This window comes from Meleagris gallopavo, chromosome Z, assembly GCF_905368555.1.
Source record: "Meleagris gallopavo chromosome Z, MGAL_WU_HG_1.1, whole genome shotgun sequence".
In the NCBI taxonomy this organism is placed as follows: domain Eukaryota; kingdom Metazoa; phylum Chordata; class Aves; order Galliformes; family Phasianidae; genus Meleagris; species Meleagris gallopavo.
In genome coordinates, this window is record NC_139435.1 from 51,488,782 (window position 1) to 51,512,507 (window position 23,726).

The 23,726-nt window shown below is 38.5% G+C and overlaps 2 protein-coding genes across 13 annotated transcripts in view; one reads left to right on the forward strand and one right to left on the reverse strand.

Moving 5' to 3' along the window:
• Window positions 1-7,847, forward strand: part of CAST (calpastatin) — a 62,054-nt gene extending 54,207 nt beyond the window's left edge. For 11 of the 12 annotated variants that reach the window (XM_085214471.1, XM_085214468.1, XM_085214469.1 and 8 more), the window contains 7 exons: window positions 652-753; window positions 2,386-2,478; window positions 3,326-3,379; window positions 3,803-3,892; window positions 5,315-5,394; window positions 5,799-5,865; window positions 6,585-7,847. In XM_085214471.1, coding sequence (XP_085070597.1) covers window positions 652-753; window positions 2,386-2,478; window positions 3,326-3,379; window positions 3,803-3,892; window positions 5,315-5,394; window positions 5,799-5,856 — 477 coding nt within the window. In that variant the 3' untranslated portion in view covers window positions 5,857-5,865; window positions 6,585-7,847. The remainder of the gene's footprint in view (window positions 1-651; window positions 754-2,385; window positions 2,479-3,325; window positions 3,380-3,802; window positions 3,893-5,314; window positions 5,395-5,798; window positions 5,866-6,584) is intronic. The other variant, XM_019610607.3, reaches the window with a different exon arrangement.
• A 2,009-nt stretch (window positions 7,848-9,856) lies between these two features.
• Window positions 9,857-23,241, reverse strand: ERAP1 (endoplasmic reticulum aminopeptidase 1). Its single transcript, XM_085214462.1, has 18 exons — window positions 22,449-23,241; window positions 21,502-21,640; window positions 20,202-20,336; window positions 19,512-19,632; window positions 19,001-19,155; window positions 18,349-18,462; window positions 17,390-17,521; window positions 16,729-16,860; window positions 16,517-16,600; window positions 15,994-16,154; window positions 15,410-15,489; window positions 14,954-15,137; window positions 13,431-13,587; window positions 13,157-13,341; window positions 12,289-12,450; window positions 11,572-11,712; window positions 11,381-11,462; window positions 9,857-10,243 (listed from the first exon to the last, which is right to left on the reverse strand). The coding sequence occupies exons 1-18, from the start codon at window positions 22,925-22,927 to the stop codon at window positions 10,097-10,099; spliced, it is 2,790 nt and encodes a 929-aa protein (XP_085070588.1). The 5' UTR covers window positions 22,928-23,241; the 3' UTR covers window positions 9,857-10,096.
• Between the last annotated feature and the right edge of the window lie 485 nt (window positions 23,242-23,726).

Sequence of the window (23,726 nt, forward strand, 5' to 3'; positions counted from 1 at the left end):
TTCAGTTCTGTGGGCAGATGGAGATAGTTATCTATGTGCAAATAGCTTCATTTTTAGGCTTTGATTTTTTAACAGAACCATTGTTTTTCTGGTTAGGTAATGTCAGTATCACAAATAATAACATGGTAATCAGCCAGTGGCTTAGTCATTTTGTAAGCCTAAATGTGAAAGAATTCAGTGTCAATGAAAACCCAGGTAGTTCCATATCCTCCTAATATCAAGATTTTTCTTGTGTTGAGTTGTAATGTTATATGTAGGGGCCTTTTTCCATTTTGATCTGTGCAGTGAGAGCTCCCTCTAGTGTTTCCAACCTGCTTTGAAAGGGGAGTGTAAAACAACTAGTCTGCAGTGATAATATTTGCAAAATGAATGACTCCTAACAACAACAACAACAAATCTTTTCTTAGTGCTATTCTCATTAGTTCAGTTGTGTAACAAAACAAAACCATTAAAATCAATTCTGTAACCCTTACTTGAAATTTATTTCTGTATGTCTTCAGTATAAGATGTTTTTTGCCCAGCTGTTATGACTACATTGCAATTAGAAACTGAGAACTATCTGTAATTCTTTTCTGGACAGTACATTAGCTTAATAAAAAGCAATATTTTTACAGTGGATTTGGTTTCTCATATATATCTATATTTTATTAGGGAGGAAAAGAGATGGATGATGCCTTGGATCTCTTGTCTGATTCTCTGGGACAGAGAGAACCTGATCCTGATGAGAACAAACCAGTTGTGGATAAAGTAAAGGTAATAAAAGACATTCTGAAACTTTTGCTCTCTCAGGAAAGTGGGGATTTTAATTTTTTGTTATTATTTCTAAGCAGGCAGTCTTCAGTCAGATGAATTTTTTTTTTTAATTTTGTCAAAGATGTTGAGTTTATACATTTGAGCTATTTGGAGATAGTTGTTAAAATATTAGGAATTTGCAATAATTTGACTTGGCTGCCTTTTGTTGTCATTGTTCTACTTATTTTTCAGGTTTCTTCTCTGGCCTCTGAATGTTATGGCCTTTTTGTCAAACCTCATTGACTTTTATGACCCCACAGACAAGTTAATCAATAGAGATACTTGTTTTATCAGTTCTGATTTTTTTTTCTACTTGCTTGTTTCTGATTGTTTCATCCTTTCGGTACTTTTTCATATAATTGTATGAAGACCTTTCTGTTAATAATTAAAACACATTCATCTCTGCATAATAGTAGTAGTTGTAATAAACTGTAAACTGAAATACTTAAAGGATTAATTCTGAAATATAGTCACTATACATAACCATGAATAAAATAGACTCAACATGGGTCTGACCTGAGGTCCTATTGTAGTGGTTTTTGGCTTCCCTTTTTTCAGTCATTGGGGACTGACTGTCATGACTTTTTCAGTGTTACTGAGGGTGGGTTGGCCACCACATCAGGCAGTTCCTTCAAGCTGCTGGAATGCATGTCATAGGGCCCCATGCACTTGTGCACATTCAGCCTCCTGAGGCAGTCTTGAACTTGCTCTTTGCTTACAGTGGGAGTGATTTTGCTTCTGCAGCCCGTACCTAGATGTTTTGAGAGATACAAGAAGCCTGACTGCCAGTGACCACTGAGGGAGAAAGCTTGTTGAGTACCTCAGCCTTCTGCATGTCCAGAAGGTTACCTCATTGCTCTCTCCGTCTTTCTGAGGAAGTGAAGCAGAGGGAGGAAGGAGAGTCTGCTTCAGAGATCTGATGACAGGTTGGGAAGCACAGAGCAATATTGGAGGAGGTTCAGAACAGACACTGGGAAATATTTCTTCACTGTTTGGGAGACCCAGCACTGAAACAGGCTTCTTAGGGAGGTGGTTGATGCCTTATGCCTGTCAGGATTCAGAAGGCAATTGAATAGTGCTTGAATTATGAGCTCTTAACTTTTGCTTAGTCCTTAAGTTGTCAGGCAGTTGGAGTAGATGATTTTTGAAAATTTCTTCTAAGAGAACTGCTTTATTATATTCTAATGTAATTTTGACAGACCTATTTTTTTTATGCTGGTCTGCTGTTACGTATATAGGTACGTAACTTAGTGAATAGGTGCACCCATTGAGAGCTTGTAGTTTTAAAACTTTCAGACATTGAGCACACTTCATTGTGAAACAGATATATGTGGATGTTTCCCAGTAATTCTGAAACTTCGAATTCAAAAGAGGCAGCTGTCACAATTTTTTTTTTTAATGAACACTTACAATTTTCTTATGTTTATATAATGTTTGTCAAACTAATTTGACTGATTTTGTGTTTGTCAAACTGTTTCTTGATCCACAAGAGAGAACAACCGTCTGTGTAGTAAATAAGTATCCAGTTTTAAAATGTAATAGGACAGGAAAAAATGTAAATACTGAAATTCTTAAAAAAATAAATGCTTTCAGGAAAAAACTAAATCTGAACATAGAGACAAACTTGGAGAAAGAGATGATACTATTCCACCTGACTATCAAAAGCTTCTGGAGTCATCTGATGAGGTAAGGAGAAACTGTGTGGTTTTTGTTTCACTATTTTACTGTAACACTAGAAATTTGTGCACATATGCCAGTCTGTCCTCTGCGGAATTACAAGGAGAACAGTGAAACTGAAGCAGGAAGTGTGTGTGATGTATTAATGTATATAAGATTTACATGATGAACCTTAATACTTAAGAGAAGCTGTGTGCATCCTTTCATGCATTTGATTAAAAACAAAACAAAACAAAAAAAACAACAATCTAACTAAGATTGTGTTTTATAGGCAGTCTGAAAAAATAAATCAATTTTAACAAGCCAGTAGTAATCATCATGAATGTTTAGCAGCACAACTTTCAGGTATACTGGCGCATTTTCTTAGTAGTTCCAGAAAACCAGGGAAACAAGTACTATATCACCCTTTACAAAGGTGTTGTTTATAGTCTCCTGTACATAGGAGCTATTTACAGACTGTATATAATAATGCTTATTCTTTCTAGGTAGCTTCTAGTCTGAGAAGTAAGTATATATACAAGTGTAACCTTTGTGGTATACATGAGGCCCTGTGGACTACCATTACTGTAATGAGTGACTGCTCCGACAGTGATTTGATCAGCTCTAGATCAAGAAACTCTTTTTCCTGTAGACTGCAAAGGCAGATGAAATTACAAACATAGTCAAAAGAATAGAGAATGAAAATACATTCTGAACTGATTTGGAATGCATATCACAAGTGATAAAGAAGTCAGGTCAGAATGGTTCATCTTTCATAATAATCTGAAAACTCCCTGTGTAATATGTGAGCGTGTGTTGAATCATAATAAGAATCTGACCAGCTCAACTTGAAGATGTAATCTTTATTCCTTCAAAGGGTAAGCCTGTCAAGCCAATACCAAAGGATCCTTTGAAAAAAAAGGAACAGAAGGTAAAATTTCTTATGTTTTTGGTCTGTGATTGTTTGCTGTGTAGTCTGATTGATTGATTGATTGATTTTTTTTTGAATCTATGTCATTTGGAGGCTTAGCATTAACTTTATTGCAAAATGTCGTAAGTGCTACTGGATGCAGTAGGTAATAGGAACAGCAGATAGCAAAACTTTTCTTAAGAATAACTATTCATTATTCTTAAGAATAACTATTATTATATTCATTACCAACCGTGCCTGTAATGCAGGGGTGTGGTATTCAAAGATACTGTATAGTTTGGAAACCTCAAATAAATGCATCTGTTCTGTACAGGTAATTTATATAAGACATACATAGGTGATCGAACCATTCTTAAATGCCTAAAACAATAAATTGGGCTTCAGGAGTTAGCGTATTTTAACTTCATAATTAACATCTTGCAGAAGCCTACAGATGAGTCTGCTGCTATCGATGCCCTGTCAGGTGACTTTGATACTAGTCCAAAGACTTCTGCCACACCACAGCACTCAAAGGTAGGACATTTTCTGCTAATAACATAAAAATAAAAATAAAAAGTTTTTCACTACTCTGTGAAAGTTGTTTGAAAAACTTCCTCCTAATATCTAACCTAAACCTCTCCTATCTCAGTTTAAAACCATTTCCCCTTGTCCTATCACTATCCACCCTCTTAAACAGTCATACCCTCTCCTGTTTGTAAACTCCCTTCAAATTCTGGAAGTTGTAGGCTGGAAGTCACAGAATCATAAACCATAGAAAGACTTAAGCTGGAAAGGACCTTAACAGTCATCTAGTTCAAGAATGCTTTCAAAGAAATGCTAGGACTAGAGAAGAGTTTTAGGTATGTTAGAGAAAATAGCAGTGCCAACAAGAAAGATCAAGAAGGGAATGCGCTGGAGAAGTTTTTGTAATGAGAAAAGTAGTATTTGTCATGGAATTATCTAGAACACAGCTGGCAAACACCTGTCAGACATTTCCCAGAGGCATTCTGTATGAAGTGAAGTAACAGTGATGGTATAGTTAAATTTGTGAGAAAGGATGGTTTTGCTGGAGAAGAGTATTTAGAAGGGAACTGGGGTTTGATCCACATTTGAGGAGAAGTAGCACTCTGAGACTTGTTTTTTGATGACTCTCACTTCTCCTTAACCTGGCATTTGCTATCTTGAGCTTAGACAAGAGATGATGTATGGCTTTGAAATATCCACTGTGCCTATTGTCACTGACATGGTGAAGGGAGTAGAAAATGATGGGGAGATACTGAGGAAAAAGGGGTTGTTAGTCTGGAGGAGACCGAGGGGAAAACTCATCACTTTTCCCAGTTGCCTGCAAGGAGGTTACACTGAGAAGGGTGTTAGTCTCTTTTCTGAATTGACAAGTAATAGAATGCAAGGGAACAGCCTCAAGTTGTTCCATGGTAGGTTTTGATTGTCTATGAGAAAGAATTTTTTTCACAGAGAAGGATGGTCAAGCATTGGAATGGGCTGCCCAGGGCAGTGGTGGAGTCTCCACACCTCAAGATACTTCAGAGACACGTGGATGTGGCACTAAAGGACATGATTTAGTGATAGCACTGAATAGGCCAGATTGATGGTTGGACGTGGTGATCTTGAAAGTCTTTTCCAACCTTGATAATTCTGTGATTTTAAGAGATGTTTTATTTGGTGATGACCTTTTGAGCTAAATCTTTATTGCTCTCTAGTAAATGCAGAATCTGACCAAATACACCAGCCTTTTATGTCTGTGTACTTTCTTGCACCATAGTTTTCCCAGTATTAAGCAGGGATCCCAACTTCCAGCTTGCTTTGGATTAAGGACAGTGGTTGTATGTGTGCAGACTGCACCTATGTGTTTAAAATAATGTGTAAGGGCAGCAATTTGAGTAAGAGCCATCAGTCTCGTAATGTGTTTGTAACTGTAATTATGTTTTTTCCTTGGAGTGTAGGAGAAAAGTGGAAAGGAATGCGTCACCACTAAAGCAACCTCAAAGGATGAAAGAAAACCCAAGGATCATAAAAAGGTAGAAATGTATTACAGTATGGACAGTCAGGGTTAATATGCACTGTAATTGGGATAGATGAGCAGCTGCAATTTGGAATTGTATTACATGCTCCTACTTTGAGGGGAATTTTGCAGCAATGTGTTAACATCTGCTCTGGAAATGTTCTTTACATTTTAAGTGAAAGGATTTTTGTTTACTGTGAAATTGCTGCACATTCCTTTTGTATAGCAACAGAAGCGTCTTACAGTTTTCACTGTAAAAGTGGAAGGTCTTTAAATCCAGAAAGATGTGGGATTTTTAAGGTTCTGAATAGTGACTGAATCACTGTGATTTCTGATGACTATCTGTCAGTGTGTAAGTTGTGTAAGTTTGAGTTTAGCTTAGTTCAGTTTCATACTGTCTTACTTTTTTTTGCTCACTAGGCAAGGGGACAGTCCTCCAGCAGCAAATCTGAGAAGCAGAAAACAAGCTAAACGTTAACCTTTCTAGGTGAGATATTTTCTTCTCTTTTCTCTGAGCTACCATAAAGACAATTCACACTAGTGTTGTCAAAGCTAAGTTTTATAACAGTTTTAATTAAAAGACTGTGATTAGAGACAGAGAAACACATGGAATAACTCTGTACTTCAGAATCTTATGCAGAAGAGCCCTTTTAATTTTTCATTTGTCCCTACAGCTAGTACAAAATCATTTCCTGTAGCTAAATTTCTTTAAACCCTTGTAAATTTAAGCATTACAAACCATACCATACTGATTCCTTAGTAAGACCTTTTCCATGGAATTTACAAAGACCAAGCAGCATACGTTGTCTGGTTGTTTGTATATCTAGGACAGTTAACTTACGTCATTATTTCTGCATCAGTCAGAAAAAAATAAAACAAAGCAAACAAAACAAAAATAAACTGAAAAAACAACCCACAGCTAAACCTAAAACCTAAAGAAGGTTCAACAGGTTTCATCAGTTGATGAACGAACCTAAGTCCTGTGTGAAGACTTAGCAATGGACTTCAGAAAGACAAAGATGTGTAATGGCTCTGTATCTGCAGCAAGCTGATAAATTTACTGCAGTACTGCTTTTGGAAAAAAACACCTCCTTTCTTTTGATATATCGTCTTCCTGGGTTTTTTTCTGTCACTAGATATTTTATAACTCTTGATTTTCCATGCTAATGTTCTTATCTTTAATTTACCTATTTTTTTTCCCCTCAGGATGTTGGCACGTGATGTGAAGAGCCTTCTTTTTACTGGGGATAATTATTGCTGCAAAAGCTGGTGCAAAAAGCATGTAGCTATTCTAGTTGTTTTTTGTACTGTGGTATTTCCTGGACTTTTTTCATATTTTCCTTTTTTTCCAGTAGTAGATTAGTTTTTTTTCTAGCCTTTCATTTTATTGTACTGATACGCTTTAATTTTTTTTTGTAATTTTCTTGAGTTCTCAAAGGAAGAGGATGCTTTATATTTGTAAGAAGTATATTTCAGAAATTAATAGCAATGCCAAAAAGAAAATGCAAACTTTTGCACATAATCTCCACATAGTGCCTGTAAATCTCAGAAGAATTTGCATGTGCTAGCAGTTTTAACATTGCAGTGAGTGTAATGAGTATTCTGGAATATAATGAGCTTTAGTTATCACCAGTGCATCTCAGCCTGGCTGTACACAGTCTTTCCTGACTTTTTCTTGGTAAGAAACCACAGATAAGCTGTGGAGGTGTAAGGAATGAGAAACTGGTGATCAACTGCTTCATCAGGAGTAATAAAACAGGTAGTTTTTGATGATGCCTTAGCTGCAGCTAAAACCATAGCAAAACCACTCCAGATAATATGGAATTTCTTTTTTTTTTTAATTGCATCTGTGCTCTCTCATGATTTCAGGAGTCTCATGGACTGAAAAAATAAAAATCACTGTGTACCACCAACACCATTATAATCACACAAGAGGAAAAAAAGGTGCATAAGCCTTTGCAGAGATCAAAGAGAAATTAAAGTTGACAGCTGGGCTATTTTGTTTGTTTGTTTGCTTTTCCTTTTTTGCTGTTTCTGTTCCTTGTTTCTGTTCCTCACACTCCAAGAGAGAATGCAGCAGAACAGAATTTAATGCAGCAAGGAACAATGTCATTTTCACCAAGTCATCAAGATAACAGGCAAGAGCAGGCACCTTCTAGTACATCCGCTGCAGGTAGAGCTTTTGGGACCTAGGCATACCAAGTTCTTCCATTTGTTTACCTCTGTCTTCATTACTTGCAAAACATCTTTTTGCACATCCTTACACATGTACTGCTTCGCTGTTAGCTTACAGAAGAAGGTCATACTAGGGGTCAGTATTTGCAATGATTCCATTACCAGATTCTAGTATGAAGTGTGGCAGACAGAGGTGGCCTTGAGGTGAAAGTTGGAGGATAATCAGAATTTTGACTGTACTCTGCAGTCTGTACTGGGAACCTGTGTCACACTAATAAAGTTTTAAAGAATGCACCATGATGTTTCTAACTTTTTTATTTACTGCAGCTGTTATGGGAATAGTTGTTGGAAGGTAAAAGCAAGAAAGAAATTAGAAATACACTGACCTATTAAAACTGAATACGTGCTTCAATAAACCAAAATGCTTGTCAGAGGTGCTTCATGAAGCCCTCCATAATCTGATTGTGAGCCAGCTACAGGTCCTTTCTACTTGTCCTTGGTTTTCCATAATGTATAGCAGCTTAGGAGGGCCAAACTGGGCCTCAGGCCCAGAACGGCTCAGTGAGTACACACTAGAGAGTTTTCAGAAACAAAATGAAGTCATTATTTTGCTGAAGAAGTCCAGTTAGAATTTGGGACATAATATATACAGATGATGAATGGTCATTCTCAAGAGACTGAAGAAACCCTTATTTTAACAAAATATGTGGACTCTGCTCTGCATGTCTGTAGCTGTTGCAATTCATGACTGATTCTTGACATAAGAATTTCAGTACTGAGTGCTTCTAGCACATGGGCAAGCTTTATTCCTGACACACACATCTGAGTGTCTAAAATGTTTATCAGTGTATCACCTCATACACCTCTATGAATAAAAACTATCAGCGTACTTGTTGGTGATTCTCCCTCCCATAGAGAGAACTGTGATGTATCTAGAAATATATGCCTGCAAAGTGATGCTTCCCTGAGGTTTCTTTTTTTTTTTTTTTTTGAGTTAATTAAAAAAGAAGGGGGGCAGGCGGGTGTTACAGGGTGGGCAAGCAGTGCTGCTTAATAACTTTCCCCAGAGTTGAGAAACTAAAGGTTCTTGGAGCTGAAAATAAAGCAGATAAAACAGAAAACGGCAATAGTAATTCCTTCTTAGAATAGCAAAAATAAAACAAAAAAAACACCCAAAACAAACCACCCCATACATGGAAATGAAGTACTTTAACCGGAACTGTATATTTTTTTTTTATTATTATTTCTATAATCAACTTTTCCGTTTGCTCTGAAAACTTTTTAAAGGATGCAGCTGTCAACCATACCTGAAATACTGGGTCTCAGCTTCTTATAGTTGTTAGAAATTGCTGCAAGTCATCCAGGCATCCCAGCCCAAAGTAAGCTACATATTGGTGGAGCTCTATACCTAGCTGCTACATCAGCAGCAGTACACCTGTAAAGTACTGCAGTAGCTTAGTGAAGTTCCACTTTCTTTAGAAGCTAAGAACTGAACCTCAGTTGTTCGTCAGAAAGTAAAACTTCTAAGTCCATTTCAAGTGTTGAGCTGAAAAAATTCCCTAACTTTGGTACACATGGTGCACATCCTGTTCTGAGTTGTTTTCCTCAGTGAGGGATGACATACAAGATTCCTTATATATGAATGGATAGAGCAAGCAAAAGGAAACAGTATTTTATACAGGATAAGGACAAACTTCTGGCCTTTCTAAAGACTTTCTGAACTCTAATTGTAGGTTTCCACTTTTGGAGCAGGTTTTATTCCTAGTAGACTGGAAAGTGAACAAAGCACACCTGAAAGCTTACGATTAGTTCCAGCTTGTACATTTATCCGTATGTTTCAGTCTTTGTTAAGAGGTTTCTGTCTGTGTCAGCCAGTATTGAAATACAGACAGGTCAGAACAGCAGAGAAAATAAAAAGCTGTGGGCTTATAGGCATGCTTGGCAGGAGCAAGAAATCAAGTGATGTTAGACACCTATGGCAATTAGTTGGGTTTTTTTTACTGTTAGTATTTGAATTGAAGGGTTTTTGTAAGTAAGCAGAGAAGGTCATTCACTACTATGTATTAAAAATATATATAATAAAAATAAAAACGCCTCCAATATTTCAACTCATGTTTCTTAAGTATGTCTCCTTCATACTATTTATCAACTACCTTAGCAATTACCTTAAAATCTTTATCATCATCTTAAAGCTAATAAATAAAGGTCATTACAAATTATTATCTGTCCTTTTAACCATCAATGAGTATTTATAGCCGTAGCTGCACTTCAATTAATTGTACAAGGAATCATTAAAAGCAAAATTTCCAGTAAAACAAACTGTTTAATCATCTTAAACTCAGATTCACACACATTCACACACACAAAATATGCATGCTGCTTTCCTTGACGTGACTTAAAAATACAAAAATATTTTCAGTCAGCAGCAGAAGGCTGAGAGCTCCCTCCAGAAGAACTAATGCCTCAGGCTTAGCTTTCTCTCCAGCCCTGTATTTTCAGTGCTTTTCAATTATTTCTAACAAATACAAACAAGCTATCCTAATTTATGGCTGGTTCTTTTGCAGCCACATTTTTATTTCCTCAGAATATCTATCCATCCATTCTATGTTGTCCTCAATGGTTTCAATGGCTTGCTGGATACAACGAAGCTGTGCACTTTTTTCCTCCAGAGAACTGAAGAATTCTTTTACCTGTTAGTTTAAAAAAAAAAAAAAAAAAAAGTGAAAGAATAGCAGATGAATGAAGAGGCAGCAGCATCTCCTACTTTCATAGCAAGAAATCTGTAGTATTTGACGTGATAACCATCTGACACAAAAAGTTATCTTGGAAGTTTCAGAACTCTATCCCATAAGCTGATGAAGATTACATTTAAAATTAATTATTCAAAAAAAAAAATCCACTTGCAAGGAATGAAATGCTACGTGGGAGGAATCTGTCCTTTGCTTATTCAACAAACCTTTGTGGTCATTGAAGCTGTGGCACCTGCACCAAGGACAGCTATATATCAGCACAGACTTTCACCACAGAGAACGTTAAGTGTGGATGATAAAATATTGAAAGATTGTTCTACATGGTGAGGTCCATGCCTCCTTCCAATTTTCTACCAGGAAAAAAAAAAAAATAAAAAATCTAAGCCCTGCATATCCTCAAGGGAGATGCAGCCACACCTCTGGGCAATGCACAGAAACATCCCTGCAGTCTGTGGCAGTGGCCAATACACTACAGGCACATTCACAGAGCTCATTTGGATCTAAGAGGGCTGAGAACCAAGTAGAAAACAATGTACTTCTCCTTGTGTTCTTTCTTTTTGGATTTATTCTGGTCATATTATTTCCACCTGTATTTTGCTCTAAATCAGGAAATCTTAAACTGGCATCAGCAGCAGAGACAGCTTCTGAAAAGAAAGTACCAGCGGTTCAATTTTGAAGTCCTTGTAGGACTACGAATCTGCACGCTGACCAGTCTTGATTTTCTTTTTCTTGACAATGACAAAGGTGGTGGAATACATGAACAAAATGATTATCATTTATGACATATTTGCCCATCACTGTGCTCAGTGAAAAACCTTTTTTTTTTTCTTCCAGTACTTTTCAGAGGGATTCAGAGCTCTTGAGCATACACATTTATACTCTACATCCAATTCCTCTGCCTAAACAAAACCCATTCTTCTCCTGGCCACCAGCTTAATGCTCTGCCTTAAGCAATCCAGCTCCATTGCTGTAATCTTTTCCAAGGAAAACACCGGATATTACTTTGACAATTCATAACTAGTCATGCTTTTAAGATGTTAAAATTTAATCAAACGTTTATTCCAGTGAATGGCTTACCTGTGCAAGCTGTGGCCTTGTTGAGTACTGATTTGTCACTCCAGTGACAATGCCTGCTATGGATGATGAACCGAGTTCAAATCTAGCAAAAAGAATAACCTACACTCAGAAAGTGTGTTATTATTTTGTAGGAAATAGTGTTTAATGTATGATTGGATGCAGACAGGAGTGAAACAACTTTTGTTCCTTACTTTTCGATAAGTTTCTCCCAGTTCTCCCTTAAGAAGGTCCAAGCGAGATGATAGCCAGATGGATTTCTGGCAACAGACACAATAATGTATGGAAAATCCTGAGTTTTTATGATGTCACCACGCAGACCTTCCTCCATTAGCCTAAGAATTAGTAACAGAAACTGAAGTTGTTTAGACCAGTAGATAACAATGACAAATGATTACTCCCCTCAGTATTTTCTACTATTGTAAAAAGTTCAAATTCCTAAAAGTCCTGACACATCATTTCTTTATGGTGACTTTGAACTTTTTATGGTGTATACCCTCCATTAATATTACTTTCACAAGTACAGCTACTTGATAGATCTGCATCAAGCTTTTGTGCTTGAACACCTGAAAACTTCAGTAGTGCTCAGCTCTCAAAAGCAGGTTTTTGTAAGAAACACACAGCGTATCTAGCTACAATCAAAGTAATTACGAAGGTAAAGAAGTGTCTGTCAAGAAAGGAAAAGTATCAGAAGAGCTTTACATTTTGACCCAATTCGCTACTGCAGATTGACTACTGGCACTAAAACCATGAAAGGAAGTGCTGCAGCCTCTTACTGTATTAACTCCATAAAACATATCAGAAATTCTGAAATTAACAGCTGTGAAACAAGATGGAGCAACTCTAGTTCCTGTTTCAGAAGTGGTGTATCTTCCCTCTAACGCACTTTTCTTGTGTAACACACTACTCACCACTGAAGTTTGTCCTTATTCCTGGTGAGGCTGAGAGCTGATGCAATTTTATCTTTGTCTACACTGAAAGAGTGGTGCTGGTATTTACTAAGGAGGAAATCCCAACCTTCAGATGTTTGTGCTCCAACAATATATACTGCTGTCTTCACATCTGCTGGCAGCCTACAGCAAATTGAAGATCAAGTTACACTCCGTGTCACATCTAGGAATGTATGTAGGAATATAGCCATGTCATGCTTCAGCTGGCATAAAGACAGTTTGTTAAGAAATACTGGTCCTTCATGGGTATTAGAAAGCAATGCCTGTTGCTGAGAAACAGCTAAGTATATCACAGCCTCTATCATGGTGCTGTTCCTGCCCTGGAAATGACTTCCTTAATTGCTGGACTCATTCCTCTTATTTTGTTTTTCTTCCTTATTTTGAATATTCTTTTTATAGCTGTTTTGTATTTAGTCAGATACCAACGTGGTCATTTTTGGCCTGCCCAGAACAATCTCTCAGAGATGTTTTTGAGGGTGTTTTAGAGAATTTTTATGTCATGATGAGAAATATAAATTAGGCCAAGTTCATGAACAGAAGCTACCTGTTCTTACATACGTAAAAGAGGGAATACATTCACACATAATTTTCACTTTCCAGAACACTTCTACCAAGAAAAGTTGTGAAGTACCACATGACGTCTGTGATGGTTTGGGTATATAATACTCAACAAAGTGTCAAAGAAGTGGAACCTTGAAAAATGAAACTAGACTCAGTTTCGGACTGCAGAAAAGATTGCAGTTGAACTCATAAATTAACGCTGCTATAATTAAACAGAATATCAAAAAAGACAGCCCCTAGAAAAGGGAATACTCTTGACAAAACAGACCTTAAGGTTCCATTGGATTTCTGCCATTTTGAAAAATACTCTTCTGCTTTGTCCACACAGGGCTGGTACCTGCGCACACATGCAAACATCAGCAGGGACTGCCGAAGCATTCTCTCAGACACTGAACCTTCATCACTCCAAAGCTGCTTGTCAATTAGGTCCTTAAATAGATTGACTATATAGTCCTAAAATAAGGCAATAATAAATATTTATACAAAGCACATTTTGCAATGTACAAGCAGAGTTATGAAGTCGCAGACTCTTAAAATATTACCTTCAGCTGTTTTTCTGTGTCATCCATATCTCTCCGCTCCATGAGCTTGTATATAGGAACCAGCTCATTCATACCTTGGAGTACGGGCATGATCTGTGTTTCCCGTTTCATGTATAAAGTTAAATCAAAAGCTTTAGAAATTGACAGTCTTTTTACTCTAAGGAGTAGAAAGGAGAAGATAATCAATTTACAATTAAGCTCTTAAGACAAACTTAAAAGCAGAATCACTCTTCTAGTCCATCGCCTTACACTGGTATAATTGCACTACCACATCTGCATTGAAAATGACATGTTTTTGCCCCCCTTTAAAATCTATTCATTTTCTCCCCTGTGAAATTTCATGCTGACAATGTAACTTCTGATTCTCTTCTGGTCTTAAAAAACTGCATTTGAGTTAGAGAATAAGAGATCTGTGCCCTACTTAATTGCCTTCTTGCTCATCAGCTGGACCAGGAAAATTGTAATTTAATTTCCATGCTTTCCTTTCTTAGACTTGAGAGAAAAAGGACAGCTACCTGTGGTGCAGGAGATACAAAGATTTGACAGTCCTAGTGAACATCAGGATTTCCATATAAATGCTCTCCCAGCACTAGCTCACTTGCAAAAACTTCACTGAGAGATTTAAAAGGTTGTGTGAAGATGTGCTGACAGCACCTTGTGTCTTCAAAGAACACTTTAATCCAGGTTTTGAATATTGACACCTACTTTCCTCAGAAGCTAAAATTATAGCAGAGATTGGTAGGACTATGAGCGAGACATTCAAAGAAAACACAGGTTTTATAAAAACAGATATGTTCCATTTTGATTGCAGACCTTGGCACAATGTTAGCAATTGACAAAATACTTTCTACTACTGCAGTCTCTGCCAGATCCATGACTGAATACATTTTTTTCACCTCACCTCAAATGTGTGCCATGTTTGCATTCTCAATGTCTTCAGTGTTTAAGAGGGTAATAGTTAAAGGCAACCTAAGGAGACTTGGTGTGACATCATAGTAGAGTTACAGTGTCTTAAAAAAAAAAAAAAAAAGCCCTCAGCTTGCAGAGTGCTCGAGGGCTCCGTTTCATGGAGTTGTAAGTCTCATAATTTTGTCTGACAGTCCTCACTACTACAATAAACAGGTCATTGTTAGGGATGGTACACATGTATGTGTGCTGCTTCCCTGTGAAAACTGAACTCTGAAGTTACAATTAACACAGCAAATACTGCATTTCACAGAGAATTCAGTTGCAAACCTGACTTCTCAAAAACAAGACTCAAACAGTAAGCTACATGCTATTGCAAACACACGAGGAACTGTTTGGAGCATGAGAATTACTATGTCCTCTGGTCTGTATTAAATATGTTTAGATAGAACCACCACAATCCTGGGCTCACATAGCTATAAGCAAGTAGAGAACATGCTCTCACACTATTAAAAAGATGTAAGGAATATATATATATTATCAACATTACCTCTTTAATGACACTCTTACAAACGTAGAGTTTATCCGTTTTTTTTGTCTTGGACAGAACATCTTACCTCACAAGCTGGAATATATTGTTAATAAGACTTGCTCTGTCATTGCTGCTAATCATTGTATGATTCTCTCTTAAAAGGTTGATCAGACGATCCCATCCGTCATTTTCATAGTGCACAATGTAATAACCATTCATGTCCACATTGAATTTAACCCATTCAACTTCTTCTGGAAGGATAATGACATCTGCAAACATAGTTTTTGTTAATTATTCAAATACAGCCTGGGTTAGACCCACAACTTGTTTCATTTCAGAGATTTAACAGAATTCCAACATGGTTGAAAACAGTAAGAGACTATTATAGTGATGTTATTGAGATGACAAAAAAAAGGTTTATTTTGTTGTCAATTCTGAAAAAAAAAACAAACAACAACAAACCAAAACAAACGAAGAAAACAGGAGAGTTAAAAAGCTTTTGAACTTCAAATGAGTTAATCAAATTAGTCAAGAAAATTACCTGTTTTGGTTCTCATCAAAAATCTTTGAACAGTGTGAGATTTGCTGGTAATGTAGGTTAGGGGAATGTGCCACAAGTACCTATTGCAAAACAGAAGTGCTTTGTTTAATGAAAAAGCTTTGCAAAACCTTCTCCAGCTTAGCTCAGCCTAACAGCTGAGTAGTGTCTCCTACCTGCCAGATGACAGCCATGAGCTGCAGTCACATCTGTTCATTTCAGTACAGACCCACATGCGCCTAGCTAGTTTTAATTCTGTTTGCTTGGGAGATTAACAGTGAAGCTGCAACAGTAAGAACTTCCAAGCCTAGTTCCACTAGCACGTTCGCAGTGCAGGTTTACTCAGCTCACCAAGGTGCCCAGCCCCTTCAGCTCTGCAGCAGCTGTTACTCCAACCAGGTACTCAGAGTCTCAGCAACTGCACCTACTGCAGCAGTGCTGCTGGTATTGAGCTGTACAAAGATGCTCATCTAGTTAGCTCAGGCAGCATTCCTTAAGAAACAACAGTAAAAGCTCTTACTGTGTAGCTGTGTTTGCCACAGGTGAGTACTGTAATCTGTGCCCCGAGATTTACCCATTTTCTTTACCCATTTTCTGTAGGTGAAAGAGAATCTACTCCTTTCCTGTAGTGCTCCTGCTGCAGGTGAACGTTCTTTCCACTCACAGTGACAGTTACCAAAGGAAAACCTTTTTGCAGTGTCCAAGTGTCCATCATTGCCTTCACATCTATAGTATCTTTGGTCCAGTGCTGTTTGTTAGTGAGAGAAAAAGAAGACATGCAAGAAGAGGAGGAAGACAGATGGAGTACACTGACAATGAAATAGACCTGCTTAGGTAAGCACTAAATGAAAGCTGCTGCAAATTTGTAAGCTCTGCATAGAAAAGTTTAGGATGGAACGTGGGATATCAATACATCTCTGGCTGATCTTCCTTTGGACACTTTTACATAATTACCGACTAGTAGCGCAGTTTTCCAGTCAGCACTGGGCACAGAACTGTAGGATTTATGTCTGTACAGGTACCAATCCTACAGCACAGGACAGTAACAAGAGAGTACTGTGTTAAACGTCAAACTTCCAAATACTACTGAGTAAAACACTAGATGCTTACTGCATTTGAAGATGACTGTTGATTTCTTCTGCAAAAGCCATCACCCTGTAGTTCACTTTTCTCAATACCTACTGCGGGACAAATCTGCAAAAGAGTTATAGCTTTAAGTAGTATTTGCAGTTTTCTTTAGTGTACAAGAGAAATAAATTACTAGTGAAAAGCTATGAAATTTGGAAAAAAAAAAAAAAAGAGAGAATAAAAGAAATACTTGCATTTGTCAAACTGTCCCACAAATCTTCATTCTTAGTATTCTGATAACTGTATTTCCGTAGGTACTGCACAAGTCCAGCCTTAAACACATCTGCAGTCAGGAAGTCCCTCAACATATTTAATATACATGATCCCTGAAAAAAAGAGTGACAAAGTGACAGAACCAGTGTCACAATCAGTGACAGCAAAATGCTTGTTTTGGTAATTTTTCAGCATGCTACTCACCCAAATAGCACTATGGCTTTGTTTGTCTCTGATTAAAAAACAACCTAGCTTTATGTGTATTTAAGTCGTAATTCTTAAAAATATATTGGCTTGAGTAAACTGTGTTATTATTTTTTTATTTACTATATAGAACGGGCACCACATAATGCTACAGTAAAAAATGCTGCTTGACTTAAGCATCTGAAATAACAGTTTGATGGTTTAAATTGATACAGAACTGAGAAGAGGGAGTAAAACCTTCTCTTTTTAGACAGAAAAGGAAAACCACCATTTGAACCACATTCACGTGCTTTGGACAAGGAATTAGGCAAGTTCATAAAAATGTGTACTAACGCCTTGGCTCAGGGATGTCTGGTACAAAGGACTGGGATCAGTACTTACAGCTGTAGTGTACCTTCAGTATAATTGAAAACAGAAGCAGTAAGTTGCTTATTTTACCTTCTCGTACGAAACTTCATCAAACATTTCTAAAATTTGAGCTGGATCCTCCACGGGAGTAGACACAGGATGGGATGAATTCAACGCATCCACTTCCATGGCATCAAAGCATCTTCTTAAGAAATAATCTTCCTAATGGGAGGCAGAAATGATTATTGCTACTACATTTTGCTCAGTGACTACTGAGTTCCACTACTGTAATGTGTTAGTTCACATTACAGTTCATGGCACATCATCCTTACATCACACAAAGAAAGCAACATACAACTTCCTTTTTATTGCAGAGCATTAGGGAAAAAAACACTGACATTAACGTAAGAGATGCAAATTTCTTCTACCACTCTAAATAAACTTAAACAGACCAGTTAGTGAGAGCTGAAAATAACTCCACAAAAGCACATGCGCACTCCAACATCTTTTTGATGACATGAAGAATGGTCAATAGCCATTAAACAAAGGAAAAAAAAACAAAACAAACACACAAGAAGAACAACAAAACAAACAAAAAAAATGCAACTTCATCATCATTCCACTATAATTTTATAGCAAATTCCTGCACAGATCTTCCCAGTGCATCTCACTACGGTGGGGCTATGCAAAATTCCAGAATTATTTATATTGGACCTGGTGGGAGGATTTCAGAGTCTTCACTAGGATTTAAGTCTGACTGTATGTGGCTAAGAGAAAGATGAAATAACTTTTTTACACTTTTGAAAATATAAATAATCTTAAGAAAAGAGAGTGCACTTTCATTGCAATCATTAACTTCCATCATCAGTTTCTGAAAATAACTACATGCGATTCAATCAACATTCCCACCCTTTAGAGTTAAGATCAGACGATTCCTTCAAAGAGAAATTAAGAAGTGTTTCACAGCACAAAACTGCTTGGTCTTCACCATACAAATTAGCGGTCTTAGAAGGTAGATCTAAGATAAAAATGCAGGAAATATCACTTACAACTCTCAGTTCTGGATGGGTAACGTTTACCGACAGGAGCTCCATAAATTTTGCAAACCCTTCATTTAACCACAGATCATTCCACCATTCCATGGTAACTAGGTTGCCAAACCACTGAAACAACAAAAACACCAAACGCTTGAAATTAAGTATCCAGCTTGTCACAAAAATGGCTGCTGACCTGCATGAAACTGAATTTATAGTATTTTACTGACTTTTAAGGAACACCTTTTCAGTAATATAGCTTTGGGCTCTTCTATTTGTTATTTTTATGGTAAAACTCTAAAGCACTGGTTTCCACTTCCATTCCCTAAAACCTTGTAAATAAAACAGGTTTGGTAGGAAAGCCACATATAAATATTTTCCAAACCTTTATGTATCTATATTCAGGCCCCACAGTTAATTGCAGTGGTTGACAATGGCACAAAGGCCCCAGTGAACTGCAGTTACCAAACTACACACATCTACAGCCTTCCATGTCTGTGCAGCCTGACTAGACTCCTTTACTGGAAATAGTCCTCACTGTTCAGAGAAGAACACTCTCAGACCGGAGCAGCTATTTTCAGTTTATAGTTTCAACATCCCCTCATCCACACAGAATTCTCCAACCTTGACCACTCTGTGATACTTTATTCTTACTCCTAAATCTCACCTGGTGAGCCAGCTCATGGGCTACTACCATAGTAATCCAAAGCCTAGAGGATGCTGAGGACTTTTCAGGATCATACAGCAACGCAGATTCCCGGTATGTGGTCAACCCCCAGTTTTCCATAGCACCAGACTGAAAATCAGGAATAGCTGCTAAATCTAGAAGACAAAACTAAACATTAAAATACTGCGAGGATTATTTTACCCAGCAAGAACCCAGCTACCTGTTCATCCCACTTCACCGCAGCACCCCAGCAGGCACACATATCACACATACTTTTAAGGAGTTCCTTAAATGCAATAGCAAAAACATACTTCAAAGAAGTTCTATGCAGAATACAAGCATTTTCAGTTCACAATGCAGCTTTTAGAACTACTCTTAAGCAAGGTGAGGAAGAAAGCATAAAAACTTGTGAGCCAGTCAGCCTAGTCTTATATGAATTACTAATTCTAGACTATTTTTCCCTCTGTTCTTAAAAATATTATTATGATCAAGTAGATTATTTAATGCTTACCTTGTTTTGGTAAGGGGTAGGGAATGCTGAAGTAGTCCTCATAAAAGTCTAGAAGTTTTACTGCTGCATCCAGTGCATAATGAGCCTGGTTGATCTTTTCTGGTACTGTGTATACAGAAATCTACAGCACACAAGCAAGCAGGATTTTCATACCACCATCAAAACCTTATGTCATTTGTTCTTTAACACTGCTATTTGAATGACCATAAAAAGTGACTCTAGAGCACAGAGTGCTCATAGAGCACTGTTCTTATGCAACAGTGGTTTTTAACAATCCAGAAAAAAATATGATAAAAACTAGAAATACAAATTCTAACTTAACTTCTGCAGCCAGTACACTCCTACAAAGATTTCTACAATTTCCACCCCTATCATGCTGGAGTTGTTCAAGCTACACAGATCTATTTTTCTCTTGATTTTCCAAGAAAACAATATTTAATTTCCTTTCTCTCCTACACGTGACAATGTTATACACGATGTATAAAAAGCAAGCATATTAGTAAAAGGTTTTGACACAATAATAGTTGCAAACTAATCATCCAATCATTTAATTACAAACCTTATTTCATTCTGTCTTTTAATTCACGTAAAACTTCAGGATGTTTAAATGCAATGATTTAACTGAAAAGTAAACTGTATTTTTCCATACAGATCTTCTTACAAAGCTCTTAGAGACTGAGAAAGAGCTACCTTAACTCCATGGTTGGTTACTTTGCTGATGGACTTAAAATCCGAAACGATAAAGGCCACAAGGTAAGTGCTCATCTTGACACTGGTATCAAAATGGTCCTCAACAAGCTGTGAAGCTATATTCACGGACTTCACCTAAAAAAAAAAAAAAAAAAAAAAAAAAAGAGCACAGCACATCATTCATTGCTAGTACACGAGGATTCTCAGACCATAAATTGCTGTGGTTTTTTTTCAGTTTTACTGAGACCACTTTAAAGACATATTGGAAAAAAGCAATTCCCATGGCTATCCTCCCCACACAAAAAAAACACATACGTACAAGTAATTTCACTCATAAGAAGTGAAACACAAGTTATTTCAACATTGCTAAAACTAGATAAATAAAAATATTGGTTGCTGCTTCAATTTTCTTCAGTGTGTAGCAGCACATCAATCAAACTGTCTAAATCTAAACATCAATTATTATACATGAGATAAATAAACTCCTTCAGACAATGATCAGCTGTTTCAGGTATGTACTTGATAACAAGATGGGTCACCTGTTGGAGTTATGCATTTTTCCTCTTGGTTACATACAAGCCTAGCTAAATAACTTAGACTCACCAAATAATGAGGAAAAAAAAAATCACTATTCTATCCATTTCTCTATGTAAGAACAGCTTTTTTTAAACCAATTTTCAAAATATTTCATTTTTAGAGAGCTACTTTGAGTGTATGGGGAGGTAATATTACTTCCTCACAAACCAGGAACCAGTAGTACAGAAAAACTTACAAATAATCTCTCACGCAGAAATTAAGATCAGATGTGCAAAATGTAACTTACCCTATTTATGCAGACATATTTGTAACTGCAAGCAACATTCAGAGTCATTACAGGGTACTGCACTTTCACTGAGATATTTCTGAAGGCCAAACTATCTCTTTTTTTTTTTTTTTCTTTTTTAGCAGGTAATTAAGGTAATACACAGGAATCATGTCATGTTGTATTCAGATGTATTTCATTATTAACCTTCAAAATCTATGACAAAGATGGAAAGCATTTGGTGAATAAAATACAGGTTTTAGAGGCCACATCATGTTGAACATTCTCAAACCACTGCTAAGAAGCAGGAACCCATTGGATGCATAATTTTCTGCCTTCCTTTTTAACCTTGTGCCAAAACTAGTAGCAATAGCACATTGTCATAAAAGAAAAGAGGTAATGTTTAGGCCAAGCATTAAAATGCTTGGATGTTCTCATTTTACTTTCGTGTTTTAATGGCCACCAAGCAATTGCACAACGTTAAATGTATCTACCTACCAGTGGCATATTGGACAATGCAAGGTGATTTGGTTCCCTCCTAATCTTAACTGAAAACCTGGCTTTGAAGGCTGGTTCATCGAAACATGGGAAGGCCATTCTTGCAGATGTTGGCTCAAAATGAGTTGATGCAAGTACTCTAAGTAAAAAAAAGAAAGAAGGAGCTGTAGTCCACACATCTTCACATCCACAGGGTTTACCACCTGATGTGTAAAAACCAAGTAATTTCATATTAAGGAAATAACTATAGGTACTATTAGGATATTTTGCACTTTAACTCAAGAATTGCTGTTTCTGAAACTGTAGAGGGGAATTGAGGAGAGCAGATGAAGTTTATTAAAAACCACCTTCAAAGGACTGCAGAATAAAAGAAAACTTGTATGAGCCCAACAAGTTATCTGCCTTTTCATATCACTATGCCCAAGGGGAATCAATGGATATGTCTGTGGATCAAGGTCTGCTAAAGCCACAGTCAAAACTTTAATAGATTAGCAGTAAATTACTTACTCAGAGGGCGGTGGGGCCCTGGCACAGCTGCCCAGAGAAGCTGTGGTGCCCAATTCGTGAAGGCACTCAAGGCCAGGTTGGATGGGGCCCTGGGCAGCTGAGCTGCTGGGGGGCAGCCCTGCCCACAGCACGGACTGGGGTTGGGTGGGCTTTGAGAGCTCTTCCGACCCAAACCTTTCTATTATTCTACAACTCTATGAACCCCATCGCTATCTGAAAAAAAGACAGTCTCTACCCACTGCACAATTTGGTTAGATTTTATTTCTCAATTGCAATAGGAACCTCAAGAATGGTTTCCGGGAAAAAATAAATAAATAAATAAATAAATAAAAAATCCTAAAAGCAGGCAATAACAAATTCTAAAGCCAGAAGAAAAAAATCAAAGAAATCATATTTAGTGTTTAAAAAAAAAAAAAAAAAAAAAAAAAAAAAGCAAATACCTGAGTTCTCCTTCCTGGGTTCTATAGGTACTTTTATAGAAGCCGTGGAAGGTGTCGGAGAGGTTCGCCGAGTACTGGATGCGGAGGGTGTAGTTGTGCCCGGCGCACAGCGGCTCGGCGGCCAGCAGCGCCAGCTGCTCGCGGGGCGGGTTCTGCAGCAGCCTCACGTCCCGCACCGCGCAGGTGCTCCCGGCCCCCGCCTCGATGGCAGCCCCGGTGACGCGCAGGCGTTTGCCGTGTAGGACGACCGCCTTCGTCGGCTGCGCGACCGCGACGTCGATGTCCACGGTGCCGGTGAAGGTGAGCGTGGTGAGGTTGGGATGGATGAGAAGGCGGTAGTGCAGCGGGACGACGTGCTTGGGCAGCCTCACCTCGTCCCAGGGAAACTGCGCGCTGCCGCCACCGCCCTGGGCATCACCAGCACACCACGCCACGCTCGCCAGCGCCAGCACCACCACCTCCCAGCGCGGCACTGCCATGGCGGACCGGCTGCCGGCGGGGACCACCCGCAGAAGGAAAGAAAGCTCCAAATCGCCGCCGTTCGGACGCGGCCTCGCTCCTCCGCGTACAGCTCCGAGGCGGTACCTGCGGCCTGCGGGTCCCGCGCGGTGCTTCGCTTTCGCTTTCGCTTCCTGGAGCCGCGCCCACCGCGCCGCGGGGGGGCGGGGGGAGCGCAGCGCGGCCGGGCCGTATCAGCTCGGCGGTGCCGGCCTCCGGCGGCGGCAAGGCTGGTAGGGCTCCGGCTGCTGGAACCTGATACGCCTTCCTTTGCTGTAGAATAGTTCCGTGATTAAAACAAGGCGTTTGCTGCCAAAGAATACTACTGTAAGTTGAGCGAGTGCTGTCATGTATTTCAGCTGTTGCCTTGGAGCAGAATTGCTCCAAAAATCACAGAACGGCTGAGGTTGTCAGGACTGCTGGGTCAAGCTGTTCCAAGCTCAGCTCCGGCAGGGACACCCGGAGCAGGGTGCCCAGCACCACGTCCAAGCGGCATCTGAACAGCTCCGAGGAAATCTCTGAGGCACTCATAGAACAGCGGTTTAGGTGGGAAGAGCTCTCAAAGCCCACCCAACCCCAGTCCGTGCTGTGGGCAGGGCTGCCCCCCAGCAGCTCAGCTGCCCAGGGCCCCATCCAACCTGGCCTTGAGTGCCTCCACGGATGGGGCACCACAGCTTCTCTGGGCAGCTGTGCCATGGCCTCACCGCCCTCCAAGTAAAAAATTTCCACCTCACATCTAACCTAAATCTCCCTTCTTTTAGTGTAAAACCATTCTGCCAT